The sequence below is a fragment of the Tripterygium wilfordii genome, chromosome 6 (genome assembly GCF_013401445.1).
Source record: "Tripterygium wilfordii isolate XIE 37 chromosome 6, ASM1340144v1, whole genome shotgun sequence".
In the NCBI taxonomy this organism is placed as follows: domain Eukaryota; kingdom Viridiplantae; phylum Streptophyta; class Magnoliopsida; order Celastrales; family Celastraceae; genus Tripterygium; species Tripterygium wilfordii.
The window spans coordinates 6,354,022-6,368,375 of NC_052237.1; the positions used below are offsets into that span (position 1 = coordinate 6,354,022).

Consider the following 14,354-nt stretch of genomic DNA (forward strand, 5'->3'; position numbering starts at 1 on the left):
CTATATTCACAAAGGATGAAATATTGATATCACTGACCTTGTTGCAGGCATGGTTGTCTCGATCATGAAGTAGACTTCCTATCTAAGCATAAATTACAAGCCAAATGGCTTGAACTGATTTCATAAGTAGAGATTTGGTATCTAAAAATGAACAAACATATGGGATACTGCCAAAAGATAAAATCAATCAAACAAGGCATGAGAGTGTAGAAATTCCAGCACAAAAATGGGATATCTTGGAGGATTGTGACTTTTTTCTCGGAAAAACAATGAATGTATCCAACTGGAATCCCAGAGGTATAAGAAACTGAAGGGCTTATTTTGAAGCATTTTTCCATTTATTGCAGTGAGGATAGTCATCCAGAAGATTTCTCATTTCAAAAAAAATATCTAACATAAGTAATGGAAAGAAAACACTTGGGAAATGAAGAAAAACAAGTACTATTTTTAGAAAGCTAACATACCATATTACATAATGGTCCACCATGGGATGAAACTCTCATGGAGAGACTTCTTGCACAGAACTAAGCCTGGGCATCCACCCCAACTCTTTAGGCATCCTTGCCCTTGGAAGTGGAGGTACAAAAGGCTTCTTTTCTCTCCCATTCCTTCTCCTTAAACCATTTAACCACCTCTCTCTGGAGGTATAGAACTCTTTAGCATACAATATAAAATCCTCTGAGTGACCCCTGCCAGTGTCCAAACTTATTAGCGCATCTGATATATTTTCTTTGTCTTCTGTAGGAGATTTCACTTCATTGTTTTTCGAGTGTTTACGTTTCAGTTTCTGAGCAGTATTTGATGGTATTACATAGTACTTGTGCCCAGGCAGAAGAGTCTCTTCTGGCCCAAGAAGGGACTTGTGAGGACTTTTAAAGACTTCTGGACGAGCAATACACATCCCTGGATATTTTTCCATCAGCATAGATGCAGGAACTGCAGACCGATAGAGCTCCTTTTGTCCACCTGCGTGAACTATCCTCACAAATTTTTTTTTTGATAAGCATATACCCATTGATACAGAAGCTCTTCCTGATTCCTTTCCCCTTCTGCTTTCTCGATCAATTTGCCTCGAAATCCCTAAAATTCAAGACGACCTCTTTAGCATAGCAACAACCAGAAACCGTAACCGTCTTATTAAAATCTCTCATTATGATCCACAGGAGGAGAATAAGGGTGCACTGGATTTATGAGGTCTTCGAATATAACAATGCATTGCCATAGAGATCATCTTATTGTTTTTCAAGAGCCAGCTAGCTGTAACTAGGTATTACAATGCAGAATGTGCTGATGAAACCAAGGCTCACTGTAGTCAAGAGATGTGACCCATTTTAGGAGGGAATGCTGATAGTTTCTTGTCTCTAAGACAAAAACCAAAGTCATGATGGATAAATGACAAGAAATCATCGATTAGGTATCAAAGACTAATTTGATCCGGGTTCAATTCTGTACGCACATCCTTTCACTAATGTCATAGTCCCATAGACCTGACAACTGCTGACGTTCCAGCTTCTTAATCCTTCCACCAATCCAATTGTTATGAAGAACAAGACAACCCTTCTTTGAACAGGCCGCTTTAATATTCCTTTTCTGCCACAAGCCTAAGTATGCTCCATTAGGAAAGAGATCTCTGTTCAAAAAGTGCACAGTCAGATTTGTTCCAGGTTCCAAGCATGTATTGTCCCCAACACGGTTGGATCCACCTTCTCCGCATAATGTGTCGTAGAAGCTTGGCTGCTCAGATAGGGTTGAAGATGTTGCATGCTTCACCACCTTCTCCATAGCCGCAATAGTCAAATTGTCAGAACGAGCAAAGTAGAAGCCAGAGTTCAAACGCCTGGGTAAGTTTATAGGACCTGCACACAGGAAAGTATGTGGGACACTAAGAGGCTCCACTTTCCAATGCTTCTAGGCTATTGCAAATTAGTAATTTATATGCTGGATGATGGAAATAAAAACCTGTTTCATTATATTCATCAGACTGCGCTGCTAGAACACCAGGGCCGAAAGAATGAAGCAGCGGCAATGGATTTGCAAACCAATATATATCTACATCACTTAGAAGAACATTATACCCCAGTTTCAGTATTTTCAAAACAATTCTGGACTTCACTTTGGTAACTCTTTGGAAACAGTCTGTTCCAAAGTGGCAGTCATTGAAACTGATGTTACTTGGAGCCGAATGATCATTGAAGACAGGCAGGCCCTAGCGGGAAAAATACCTTTATATTCAGAAACACAAATAGGCAGCATATACAAAATTATCTTCCTACTTTAGGAGAGGAGCTTTAGAAGGGATTCCACCATAAAAAATTCGAAGGCCACAAGGAATTTTCAAAAGCATAATTGTAAGGCAAAAATCAAAGGGCTATAACCAGTTCAAAGCTGCTCAATCATTATAATCTTCTTCAAACCATAAGAAACCTCAGATTACTATGGGTGGTTAAAGTTATGGAAATGTATCTTCAAGAACTAAACAATATCCTACAAGATTAATCCCTGGCCAAGAGAAATATCTCAGATGGAAGAATGGAAAGTCGAAAATTCTACAAGTTTACAGGTAGTGCTATGATATGCTGCAAGACTTGATTTACCTAAACACAACAACATTACTCTTCTATTCAGTTGTAGCAGATGTTGTAAGAAAAATCTATAAAAGTCAACTGAAACAAGGATAACAAGGAATTTAGATTATATTCAAGCAAAATAAAAATAAAAATGAAGCAGTTATACCTGCATGACAGAGAACTTGTAAGTTTCACGATCAAGAGCACAAACCAAAAAATTTCTAATGGAGAGATGGCGCAATCTGCAAACCCAACTCATTAGCATGTCCCTGTAGCTATATCCGGCTATTCCAAGGACAATTGTCTTATGCCTGTCCGCAGTTATTTGAAGGAGTGAATCCAAGGAATGTGGGAAAGGTAATGGAGGCAACTGTTTAAATTGATCTTTAAAGGAGCAATCGAAGCCACTCATTAATCCAATACCGTCAAGACAATTCATTGTTTCCTTATTCGTAGACAAATGCAAAATTCTGCCACTTGATGAGCTAGGCCTCCGATATATACTTGAGTACCCAATGGTTGCTGTGTCAACAAAGAAATATTGGGTTTTACACCTGGAAAGTTTCAGAAGGCTAGTATAATTGGTCTCGTGAAAAAAGGACGATCCATACAGGGTCCCAAGATGAAAATTGCCAATATACTCCCAGTTTCTCTTCTCAGCAGCCAAAAGACTAGTTCCTCTGAATGACTGATTAGAAAAAAATGCCTGATCATCCAAGTATAAACTTGTGATGGTCAGACTGGCATCAAACACAAACCTGTATCCGGATAAAATAGCCTCATTTATGATCCAGCGGTTGTGAATTCCTTTCCTGTACAGAAAAGGAGGAAGTACACCACTATGCAAGGGTAGATCCCCACTGTTCCATGCGATGAGCATTCTATCATCACAATGATTCCATCGAAAATTCTGATCAATTACCTCCTGCAACTGAAGGAAGAGAAAGGAATGTCAATGAATTCTATTGAATAGGTCATCAACTTCCAGTTTGGACTTTGGAGTGGTGTCCTTTGTACCTCATGGGTCCTCATCTGTTTTCCATCATCTCTCACCAAATAAACCCCATCCTCATCCAAGTAGAACGGGAGGTGGGAAACATTACGTGCGGAAGCCAAAAGAAGCCAATCATGATCAAGTTTGTGCACAAAATTCAGGGTGGATATGAAGTCTGGCAGGAGAATAGATTCAGGATTGATGAAGACAGATATATCAGTTGTGAATGCTCGTGATCTCGCTACCATGGAATGGAAGAATGGGATACCAAGGAACCTAGAATTATCAAATCATAGAGCAAACACTTAATAGGTTAACAAAATTTCCTAGTGATTTATCAAACTCATACGGGTGTATTTCACGCACTTCTGATTTCTATGTTCCGAACAAAAACTGCCGATACCAAGGAATATACACTAGTAACTACCTTGATTGGCCAGAAGCAATTTTGAAAACTCAGGGTGCACTAGAATTTTAACCAACTCTTTTGGATTACGTTTGAATATACTATTGACATGTTTCTTCAAATTCACCATTAGACAATAAGAATGAGCTATAGGATTGTTATAAAACGTGATTTAGCTGTCAAAAAGCCATTGTTTTTCACTCGCAAGTAATCACTTGTGCAGCACAATTCACCTAATAAAGCAATAAATGAATTGCGAAAAATTAAGGTCATACGTACGTGAAATCTATATTGGGCTCGACCACAACTCTAGAACCATACATCCCAGCAAAGGAAACAACAGAAGGGTCTTGGCTGAAGAGAACCACTGTGATCTGTGGAGACACAGCAAGCCATGATCGAACTGCTAGAGTCTGCCGAGCAAAGGCAGGAGCAGTAAAAGGATCAGGAGCTGAAAAAATGGTGATTCTTGGAGCGCCCAAATTGTGAGTGAATTCGGACGTGTTGATATGATTATGTAGGGAAGGTAACAACTGAATAGCATGTAAGGAGAGAGCAATCAAGAAAAACCCAGATAACCAAATTGACCATGGCCCAACCTCCAATGCGTGCCTCAATAACTGCAAATTAAGAAAAACAACTACAATTAGTTGTTTGATGAGAAAAAAATCCAACTTGGAGTGATTCAGACAAATAGGAAGGAGGAAGAAGAGGAGACGGGAAGCGACCTTCATGGTTGTGTTCTGCTGCACATTGTGATATTGATTTGTGTGTGAATTGGGGTTTTGAGTGAGAGTTGGGTACTTGTGCATTTCCTCCTCCTTTTCTTTCGGTTAAAGTTTCACCAACTCACACTCAAAACCCCAATTCCTCCACAAAATCACAAAGTGCTACCCAACCAAGAAAGCACAAAGCCACCACCATTAAGGTCTGCACCTCCATTGGCCATGTGAAGCTTTTGCGTCACCGATACGTCAGTTTCCATTGGGATTTCAGCTCCCCTTCTTTTCTAAGATTTAAATATTTTGGTGGAGGAGAACAAGAGCATTCCCGTTGGTATCTCTGAACAGATTCTCTATTTTATCTATAAAAAACTTCTTCTATCCCAATTTATTTGTCATCATTTGAAAATTCAAACCTTTTAAGAAAACATTATTTAATAGAATTAAGGACAATGCTAGATATCCCTAAACTATGACCTCCAAAAATTCTTCAAATCTATGTGACATTAAAATAACCATTAATTAAAAACATACATGTAGGACCCACTTCACATTCAACACTCCATATTAAATGGAGGTCTTTTGGGATCACTTTTTGAGGTCTCAAGCATTATCCTAGAATTAATTACACAAAATAATCATGTTATTCTAAATTTATTCTTCTTTATGATAGTACCTTTTTTTTTTCTTAAAATAAGGATAATTAAAGTTACACGGTTAATTTTGAAATATAATAACAAAATTGTTAATTAATGAATGAAAGTGATACTAGTTTTGGGACATCCCAAAATAGAAAGAATGAATAAGAAAATGGGACAGAGGGAGTATTACTTTTTGATAATTTACAGACTCTCTATTCAACAACCACTGTATCAGTATTTCTATTCTAAATCTCTACAACATTAAAATATTAGTTTCTTCTTATTTTATTATTTATTATATATATTATATGATTTCAAGTAAGAATTAACATGTTTACGAAATATATTTTAGTTTATATATTAATTTTAGATACAATAATTAATATTAATTAAAAATAAAATATATATTAGTAAAAATAATTAACAATAAATTTAAAATATTTATTAATTTATAATAAACTAAAAGTAAATATTTCCAACGGTTATATTTGAAAAGTAAAGATTTTCAACGGCTATATTTGAAAAATAAAGATTTATAACGGTTATATTTGAAAATTTTATAAATAGAGGCAACCTCACTTTTTGCTTACAACAATTGCTTATTCTCCAATTTCAACTCTATTGCATTTGTTATCATCATTTCCACAATCAAATAGGTTCATTTTTTCAAAAATGGTTTCAAGAATCTATTTTCGACTCTTCTTCCGATGAAGGTTAGAAGAGATGCTCATATTCGAAGCAGAGCAGTGGAAAGTTGGAGAGGATGAGGGTCTCAACATCATGTACTCCACGATTGTACATCGTTTGTGGCTTTATTGAGGGCCACGACCGACTTTTCAATGATTATTTTGTTGAGAATCTGGTTTATCCTTATGATCGATTCAGAAGAAGATTTCGAATGGGATGTGCTATATTTCTTCACATCCAATTTGCAGTAGAGGCTCATGAACCTTATTTTCAGCAAAAAATGGATGCCGCTGGAAAGTTGAGGTTATCTTCACTTGAGAAGATTACAGCTGCATTTCGAATGCTTGCATATGGTGTCTCTGCCAACCTTTTGGATGAGTAAGTGAGGATTGGAGAGAGCATGACAGTGTTGTCTATGAAGAAATTTGTGAAAACAATGATATCTGCTTTTGGTAATGAATATTTGCAATCCCCAAATAGTGATGATATTGCGCGATTGTTGGCTATCGATGAAAGTCATGGCTTCCTCGAGATATTAGGAAGTATTGATTGCATGCACTCGAAGTGGAAGAACTGTCCAACCGCTTGGAAGGGGCAGTTCACTGGCCATATTCACGAACCAACACTTATATTAGAAGTTGTCGCATCGTATGACTAACGGATTTGGCATGCATTCTTTGGATTACCGGGTTCTTATAATGACATCAATGTATTGAATCGTTCATTTGTGTTTGCAGATCTAACTCAATGACGTTTCCCACCAGTGCACTATTATGTCAATGGTCGCCATTACTCAATGGGTCACTATCTCATTGACGGTATCTACCCGTCGTAGATGACTTTTGCCAAGACAATTCCTATGCCATAAACCAATAAGGCTAGACATTTCAAAAGGATGCACTTGTCGAAAGGATGTTGAGTGTGCTTTCAATGTTCTTCAAACAAGGTTTACAATAGTACGTGGGCCAGCTCGATACTTCAAATGTTCAACACTTCATGATATAATGTTGGCATGCATAATATTGCACAATATAATCGTTGAAGATGAACGACATTTACACGTTCAACCTGACATTACAAACATGTATGATCAAGCTGAAGATGGTCCTTCTATGTCAGTACTAGAACACTTACGAACTCGTGAGTTTCGAGACTTTGTTGAGCAATACATTCGCATCCAGGACAAAGAAATACATACCCAACTTCAAGCTGACCTTGTAAAGCATTGGAACATTCATAGCAATGCTTAGTAATGTCTTTTAATATGATGATTTCTAAGTTTTAATAATTTAAATAATATTATAATAGAGGTTGAATATTTTATTTGATATTAGAATTTAAATATAAAAAAAGGTAGACGATATCACCATAAGAGAAAAACAATGACAAAAAATGGATGCACATACAGAGAAGCGAAAGCAATATTAAATTATTTTTTAAAGTTCAGATTGCATTTGGTTATCGTTAGAGTTATTACACCGAGACCGTGTATCTAGATTATACCGATAGTTAACAAATACCAATGCAACATAGATTTTGACAAAATCTGTACGATCATCACATATTTTAGAGACAGATTCACTTTTACAATAACCGGTGTGAATGCTCTAAGGAGAATGACTAAATACGTTTTTAGCGGGTACGTTTTGCCCAAATTTACGCAACAATACGAAATACAAAACAAGGTATTTGGATATTAGTATTATTTTCATATATTTTTAGATATTACTTTGTTTCCCTTTTAAATAGGGATAGAGAGACTTAAACTCGAGATATCTATAAAATACCATACCACATACATGATTATCATCTAAACTATTTGTGATTCTCGATAGCACGATATTAACAAAATAAGCAAATCAACAGTCAGCTCCATCCGTCTACATTGCCCGGTTGACGTGGCATTTCTACCCATGATGGCCTGGCCTGTTTTTTTTTTAAGTGAAAACATAAAATAAAATAAAAATAAGAGAGCATTAAGTCATTAACAAATAATAGGGATGCAAAGGAGCAACCCATTCGAAGAAGGAAGAGTCAATTTTACTTTGAAAGATCTTCCAGAAACTATAATCATCCATACCAACTATGGAAGTTAACTTATCCACCTAAAAAGAAAAATAGACATACGAATTCATCCACAATCAGAAGATACAGTGTATCAGGAAGTATACTTCATCTACCATCTCAAACGACATTGTGGAATTGTGCAGAAAACTATGCACGTTGCCATTCTTCCTGCTACAACCTGCATGAGGAGTCAACACTCACCATCTGACTACAGAATATCTGTGTAAAACTAGTAGTCTTTTGGGATTCTGCAGGACTGCTACATGGGGAGGATATCTCCAGGGAAATCCATACATGATCTTAACCAAGCTACTTACATTTCAAAACCAATACTCTTCCAACATATCTTATCATCTCCTCCGCCGCATAGGTGATCCGGATATTGACCTCCTCCTTCCCCTGTAATGAAAACTCGTGAACTTAGAACCAAGAACATTGCAAGCGAAGATTCAGAGGCTTGGAACTTTCACCTGATTTACCATGATGGTTGTGCATGTCTCAAAAACATTAACACAATCTTAACCTTATTAGACTGCGTAACAACATACCTGTTGGTCTCAAGAGAAGAGTAGGGAGAATGCCTGCGCTGAGAATGCTTGCTATGTGGTGACCTCGACAATTGTCTAGAAATGAAAACATCCATCATACTGTTTTGTGAGTTGCATCTATATACATAATTCACGTGAGATGCTTAGCCTTGTACAATCAAACTCTTGAAGGAAATTGTTGTTATAATATTCTAGCTTCTAAGAACACACTCACAAACATAAAAAAATCCATATAATTAAGGACAAGTATCAACAATAATACACAAATACCTTAGTAAATAAATTGTTCCAGTATGGGCATTTGCTGGATTCCCACGAAAACATAAACTAATTATTGTCATAACCATCTTTACATTTTCTCTTGTATTTGATTTCACCTGAAGTCCTTTTTAAATCTCGTATACAAATAGCTTAGTGGATTGCATCACCTTGGACCTTGGTAACCTTTATCCTTTCTTCTTTTTTTTTTTCATATTTCAATCACAAAAATAAAAAAGGTCTCATCTTTGTTATTCACTAGGAATTTCATCATATGTTTTCTTTTTAAGAATACACTGAGGAAATGAGCTTTTGGCCTAGTGGTAGTAGTCTACTCCTTAAGGAGCTGAACCAGGGTAAAAGTTCCTACTTCGAAATTGAGTCCCATCTCACTTCAATAACAATGATAATAATAACAGTAAACGAACATAATTTATATATAAGAAGAAAAAAACTATGAGGACTAAAGAGGTGCCAGATTGTCAATATATAGATCCATCAAGAGTTATTTATCTGACTACACAGAAAACACCTTCAATTAGAATTATGAAGTGCAAAATTAGAGCCCACGTCATGACTGTTGTATATCAGCATCACCACAAGGGCAAGACAACTATTTACCAAGAATCCATCTCAGATAATCGTTAACATCTAGCAAAAATATCAAATGTTCAGTGGTACAGAGAACAGAGTCAAATTATTTGTAGATATTTTTTTTGCTGCCGCTGTATGTAACTCAGGGAAGCCACTATTAATGAAGTTAAACATGTGAAATTAAGTTTATACATCCATTTAGAACGAACAAACAAAACAAAATCATCCACTTTACAGCTGATTCCACTACATGACCACATCTTTAAAGTGGCAACACTATCTGTATACAAGCAAGCAAACCAAGTCAACAGCTGCTACTACCACCCAACAATAAAAAAAAAACCTTATATGAAGTCATATTTTTCTTGCAATTGACATGGTATATTTCCATCTCACAAAATAAAAGTATTCTTGAGATGTTAATACTTAATATGTTATCAAAGAAAACAGGTCCATGCTATAATTCATTAGACAGATACCCATAACAGAGAGTCGTACTAGAAAATTAAATAGACAACTCTGTCCATAAAAAATGCAAAGAAGCATGCACAAAAGGGGGTAAAAAAGATACTGGTACCTTCTCCTAGACTTGACAGGTGAAGGTGATACATTACGTCTTCTTGCATGCAGCTTTCTGCACAACATAAATGGATATGAGGAAACATATGTAATTAAAACAATAAAAAATAGAAGAGGATCTTTGTGGCAAACCTTTTGGAATCGTCTGATTCATCATCACTTGAATCATGGGCATGAGTGACTGAGTTCTCCTTGCTGTTTCTTCCCCTACTGCTAATTGAAGAAGATTATCTTCTCTTATGTTTGCTTACATCACTTGAAAGATTATGTCTTGCGTCAACTCCCTCCTTGCTATTTGTGCTCTCTTTTTTCATGTTATTGCCCTCTTTAGGATAAGTTCTACGAACCCTATCAGCTTCCTTCTTGTCCTCCTTGGTATCATGATGTGCAGACTTTTTTCTAGACTCTGATTCTTCATCTCTTTCGACAGGCTTAGCATCTCGCTGTTTAATTCTTTCTTTTGAGCCATTCTGATAATTTGTCTTCTCCTTTCTTAGATGCTATTCATCCACTCCATGAAGCTACAATAGAAACAAATTCAATTAAATGCATGTATTGTGATGTGTAATCTCACACTTGCTCCGAAAAGATTTATGGCGAGATAGGAAAGAAAGCATCCTAACAATTAATCAATTGAGCTTCGACTTGCCAAAGTCATAAAACAGACAGCCAGAAAATAGCACAACACTGGGTATCAAATGTCAAGCTATGAAATATCTATGAAAGTAAAGAAAAAACCTAACCATGATTGGTGCTCTTGAGATAGCTTGCCAATTTTTCTGAAATAAATATCATGGGTATGAACATATTGCGATTTGTAATTTACTTAAAGAGAGAATAAATCAAGAAATACCGTGCCATGAGCATGTAAGAGAGATTGTCTCTGTTGATGCAAATCTTGGAGAATCGAAACACCCAGCTCTTCTGTCTCCAACATGGTTCTTCTACTATCCTTGATTTTGCCACTTGACTGATTTAATCTCTCAGTTGACATTATCAATCTCCCTTTTTGATCAGCTGATGCCTGTTGAAAGTGCTCCATAAGGGATAAGATTTCCTCAACACAGTTAATGGAGAAAGAACAACACTCATAACTAAATGGCAGTGTCAATATAGATACATGACCCAATACATTATATACAGTAGTGACATATGACATATCCAAAGAAAAAGAGACATAAATTTCCCATTTACCAAGAAAAATGAGAAGCAAAACAACCTCAATATTTGGTGCAAATGGAAATAAAAAAATTCACAAAAGAACTAAGATACTCAAATTCATTTGGCTTTATCGGAAAACTAGATCCTCAAATGCACAGGAACAGGATGCATATGCCGGTCCCGCATGCATCAGCCAGCATGAGATAAAAAAATCATATTATCTAATATCAACATTGAACAGAGGGAAAAAACAAGTGCTAATAAAGTCCGCATTGTAGACATGACAGTAAAGTTAAAGACAACCTTTCTTGAGCAGTAATGCAAAATTATCAGAAACTTCTACCAAGCAATGATAAATTGCTGCAAAACATGCCATATGCAAGCTACCTGAGATTCTGAATAGAGACATACCGTCAATGCATCGGCGATTCCTGATTCTAACAGTTCATCTCTAGCAGCCAAGCTTGCATTACCAGATGTAATTCTTTTAACTTCACTTTTCAGATTGTTCAAATCGGATTTATATTCCCTAAGTTTAGCGAGAAGTGTCGCTTTCACATTTGGCTGTAAACTCCTTGCCTCAAGGTCCATTTTCCTAATCTGGAAAAATAGAAGTGACATCACCAGGATACCACAGTTTATGGAGTGGATATGCAAAAATGCTAATGAAAACATATTAATTATGTACCAACGTTTCCGCTTCATCCACTCCACCTTTTATCTCCAAAATCTTCTACTTCTTTTTCTCTTCAAATTCATTGGCAATGACACCGAAAATCAGTGAGCATTGCTTTTTAGGTGTATAAAAGTGCATACAATCATAAATCGAGTAAAATGATCCTTTTTTTGGCAAGGAAATATAAATTGTCCTCGTAAACAAGCTCAATAAATTTCATAAAAAATTAAAACACGAAAACTTGACTCAGATTTAATATTAATGTGTCGCTAAAAATCCTATGCTACGATATAATTCTTCCCTCTCAAAACATATAATCCAGTCCGTTAGGCCATGCTGCCATGCTAAGAAAGCATTTAGCACTTTTAAGTGGCATCACAATTCGTAGAGACCATTGCACATTTTCATTTAATAGTTCATGCATTACTACCAGATGTTTCATTGTCAAATTAAATATCATTTTCTTCAACAAATTTTTGTTAATGTTGCGGAGTATCATACCTTATGTTTTTCCCGTTAGACTTTGCAATATATCATCGACCAAATACCAAAAAACTACAAAGAAGGAAAAGAAACCTCAAAACTTAAGGTATGCCCATTAGACTTTGTTTGAACACAAGAAAACACACACACACACAACACGGGTTAAATGAGAACTCAATGAATCAAAGTGGGGTAGCATTCTCGAGTTCACTTCATCTTTAGTATTTTCGAAAGTCCAAGCACCAAAATTAATGATTTGCAGCTTCCAAATAACATTGAACTCAAAACTAAACAGATCCCCGTAATATAACCACATATTTAAGTTACATATAAACCAAAACTAGCAGCTATCACAATCTCATCTACACAATCATTCAAACGAACTGCCTCAATTATGTAGAAAATCTGTTGTTTGAGAATTATCACCTCCATCAAGCGTACCAGCAGAAGATCATTTCCTCGAAAGATTTTATGAAAGCTCGCAGTATTGTCGCTCATATCCTTTAAATACCTCACTCATCGTCCCGAACTAGCAATCCGAACCAAAACTGTCCAAATCAGTTTATAATTAACCCAAAAAAAAACCCTCATTAGACAATCGAGTCAAAGAAATCAGTAAAATCGTGAAGATTTGTTTGCGAAGAGCAAAAAAGGAGAATTTGACCTGAAAAAGAGATTGGAGGATCGGGTACTCAATGGAACATATACGGAGGCCTGATGGGGAGAGTCTCTCTAAGGAAGAAGAGCGGTTGCGGATTCGAAATGTCTCCGTGTGTCCTGTCTGAGAATCTGTAAAGAGACTCGTTCTACTATCACGTAACTGTGCCGCCGGGCTGGATAATTTTTGGACATCCAGCATGCGCTATTTTCAGGCCCATTTATTTTAAAGGCCCCATGCCCATTAAAACCATTAGGGATTTCCATTGATAGGCCCATGCCCATTAAGAATCCTAGAGGATAAAACCGTAAACAGAAAGAAGGGAGAATGATCCATTTCCTCATCCAAATAGGGAAAAGTACGGATAGACCACTCAAAGATAAAACATATGATTGTTTGCAATTGGTTTATTGAAATAAAAAAATTTCTAAGGGGTTTTTATGCATAAGGACAAAAATCAAAAGTTGTATTCAAATAAGGACAACCTAAAAAAAACTTTAGAAAAAAGGACAAAACCTACAAACTCACAAAAATACCCTCCATCCTTCTTCTTCCTTCTTTCTTCTTCCTCCTCCTTTCTTGCTCCACCATACCGGAAGTTGGCCGTCCGTCCATCATTTTTGACGAGCCAACTACCAAAATGAAGCTCTAGGTTAGCCAGATCAAAGCCCAGTCATCATCCTCAGTCAATTATCACTTGAGTTGTCGAAAAAACTTCGTGAAATCACAACCACCATTTGAAAAATAGCCAAATCGGGCCAATATGGCCAACATTGGTGACTATCAACGCCCCCAATCAACTCCACGGACCAAGGCGCATCACATATGAGGTTTTATTGCTTTTTCAAACTCTTTTTTTTCTCCTGAAATCAGATCTGAATCTGCAGATATAATATCTGTTTCGGATCTATTCTGATATGTTATCTATTTTGAAACTTCAAACATATAACATTTCATTAAAGACATATAACATTTTAATAAGATAGAAAATATTTGGCAAGACAGATAACATTATGACAGATATCAAATCAATCGAAACAAATAACATATCATCTGCAGTTTGCAGATCCCCAAAAACCATGAAAATCACCACAGAAAATGTCGAAAATAATGATATGATGACAAATCGAAGGAAAACAACAAGATCTATAGGTCCTGTGGTGAGTATGAGTAGATCTAGTTCGAATACAATAAAAATCGGGATGAAAAATCACTAAAAAAAGGCATAGAACTCTCGAATAATGCATAAGGGGCGAGAGATGAAGCTTCCGACGAAGCTCAGAGATGAATTATGTGCAGAAGACATGTGTCAT

General features: G+C 36.3%; 4 protein-coding genes and 1 pseudogene across 4 annotated transcripts; 1 reads left to right on the plus strand and 4 right to left on the minus strand.

Annotated features, from left to right (window-relative positions):
* Positions 1 to 338: 338 nt before the first annotated feature.
* Positions 339 to 1,044, minus strand: LOC120000410. Its single transcript, XM_038848489.1, has one exon. The coding sequence runs from the start codon at positions 1,013 to 1,015 to the stop codon at positions 500 to 502; it is 516 nt and encodes a 171-aa protein (XP_038704417.1). The 5' UTR covers positions 1,016 to 1,044; the 3' UTR covers positions 339 to 499.
* On the minus strand, positions 354 to 4,976 carry LOC120000408 (beta-arabinofuranosyltransferase RAY1). The gene is made up of 6 exons (XM_038848487.1): positions 4,696 to 4,976; positions 4,247 to 4,587; positions 3,585 to 3,837; positions 2,734 to 3,498; positions 1,960 to 2,206; positions 354 to 1,856 (listed from the first exon to the last, which is right to left on the minus strand). Exons 1-6 carry the CDS (start codon positions 4,777 to 4,779, stop codon positions 1,441 to 1,443), a joined length of 2,106 nt encoding a protein of 701 aa, XP_038704415.1. The 5' UTR covers positions 4,780 to 4,976; the 3' UTR covers positions 354 to 1,440.
* A 1,117-nt stretch (positions 4,977 to 6,093) lies between these two features.
* On the plus strand, positions 6,094 to 7,267 carry LOC120000630. The gene is made up of 3 exons (XM_038848754.1): positions 6,094 to 6,395; positions 6,498 to 6,665; positions 6,895 to 7,267. The coding sequence occupies exons 1-3, from the start codon at positions 6,094 to 6,096 to the stop codon at positions 7,265 to 7,267; spliced, it is 843 nt and encodes a 280-aa protein (XP_038704682.1).
* A 759-nt stretch (positions 7,268 to 8,026) lies between these two features.
* On the minus strand, positions 8,027 to 10,560 carry LOC120000631 (the record flags this gene model as incomplete). Its single annotated transcript, XM_038848755.1, is given in 3 exon segments — positions 8,027 to 8,707; positions 10,062 to 10,118; positions 10,196 to 10,560. Coding segments are annotated over 3 exon segments (570 nt in total), but the record flags the coding sequence as incomplete, so codon positions are not given.
* Positions 10,561 to 10,563: 3 nt separating this feature from the next.
* On the minus strand, positions 10,564 to 12,903 carry LOC120000411 (annotated as a pseudogene).
* Between the last annotated feature and the right edge of the window lie 1,451 nt (positions 12,904 to 14,354).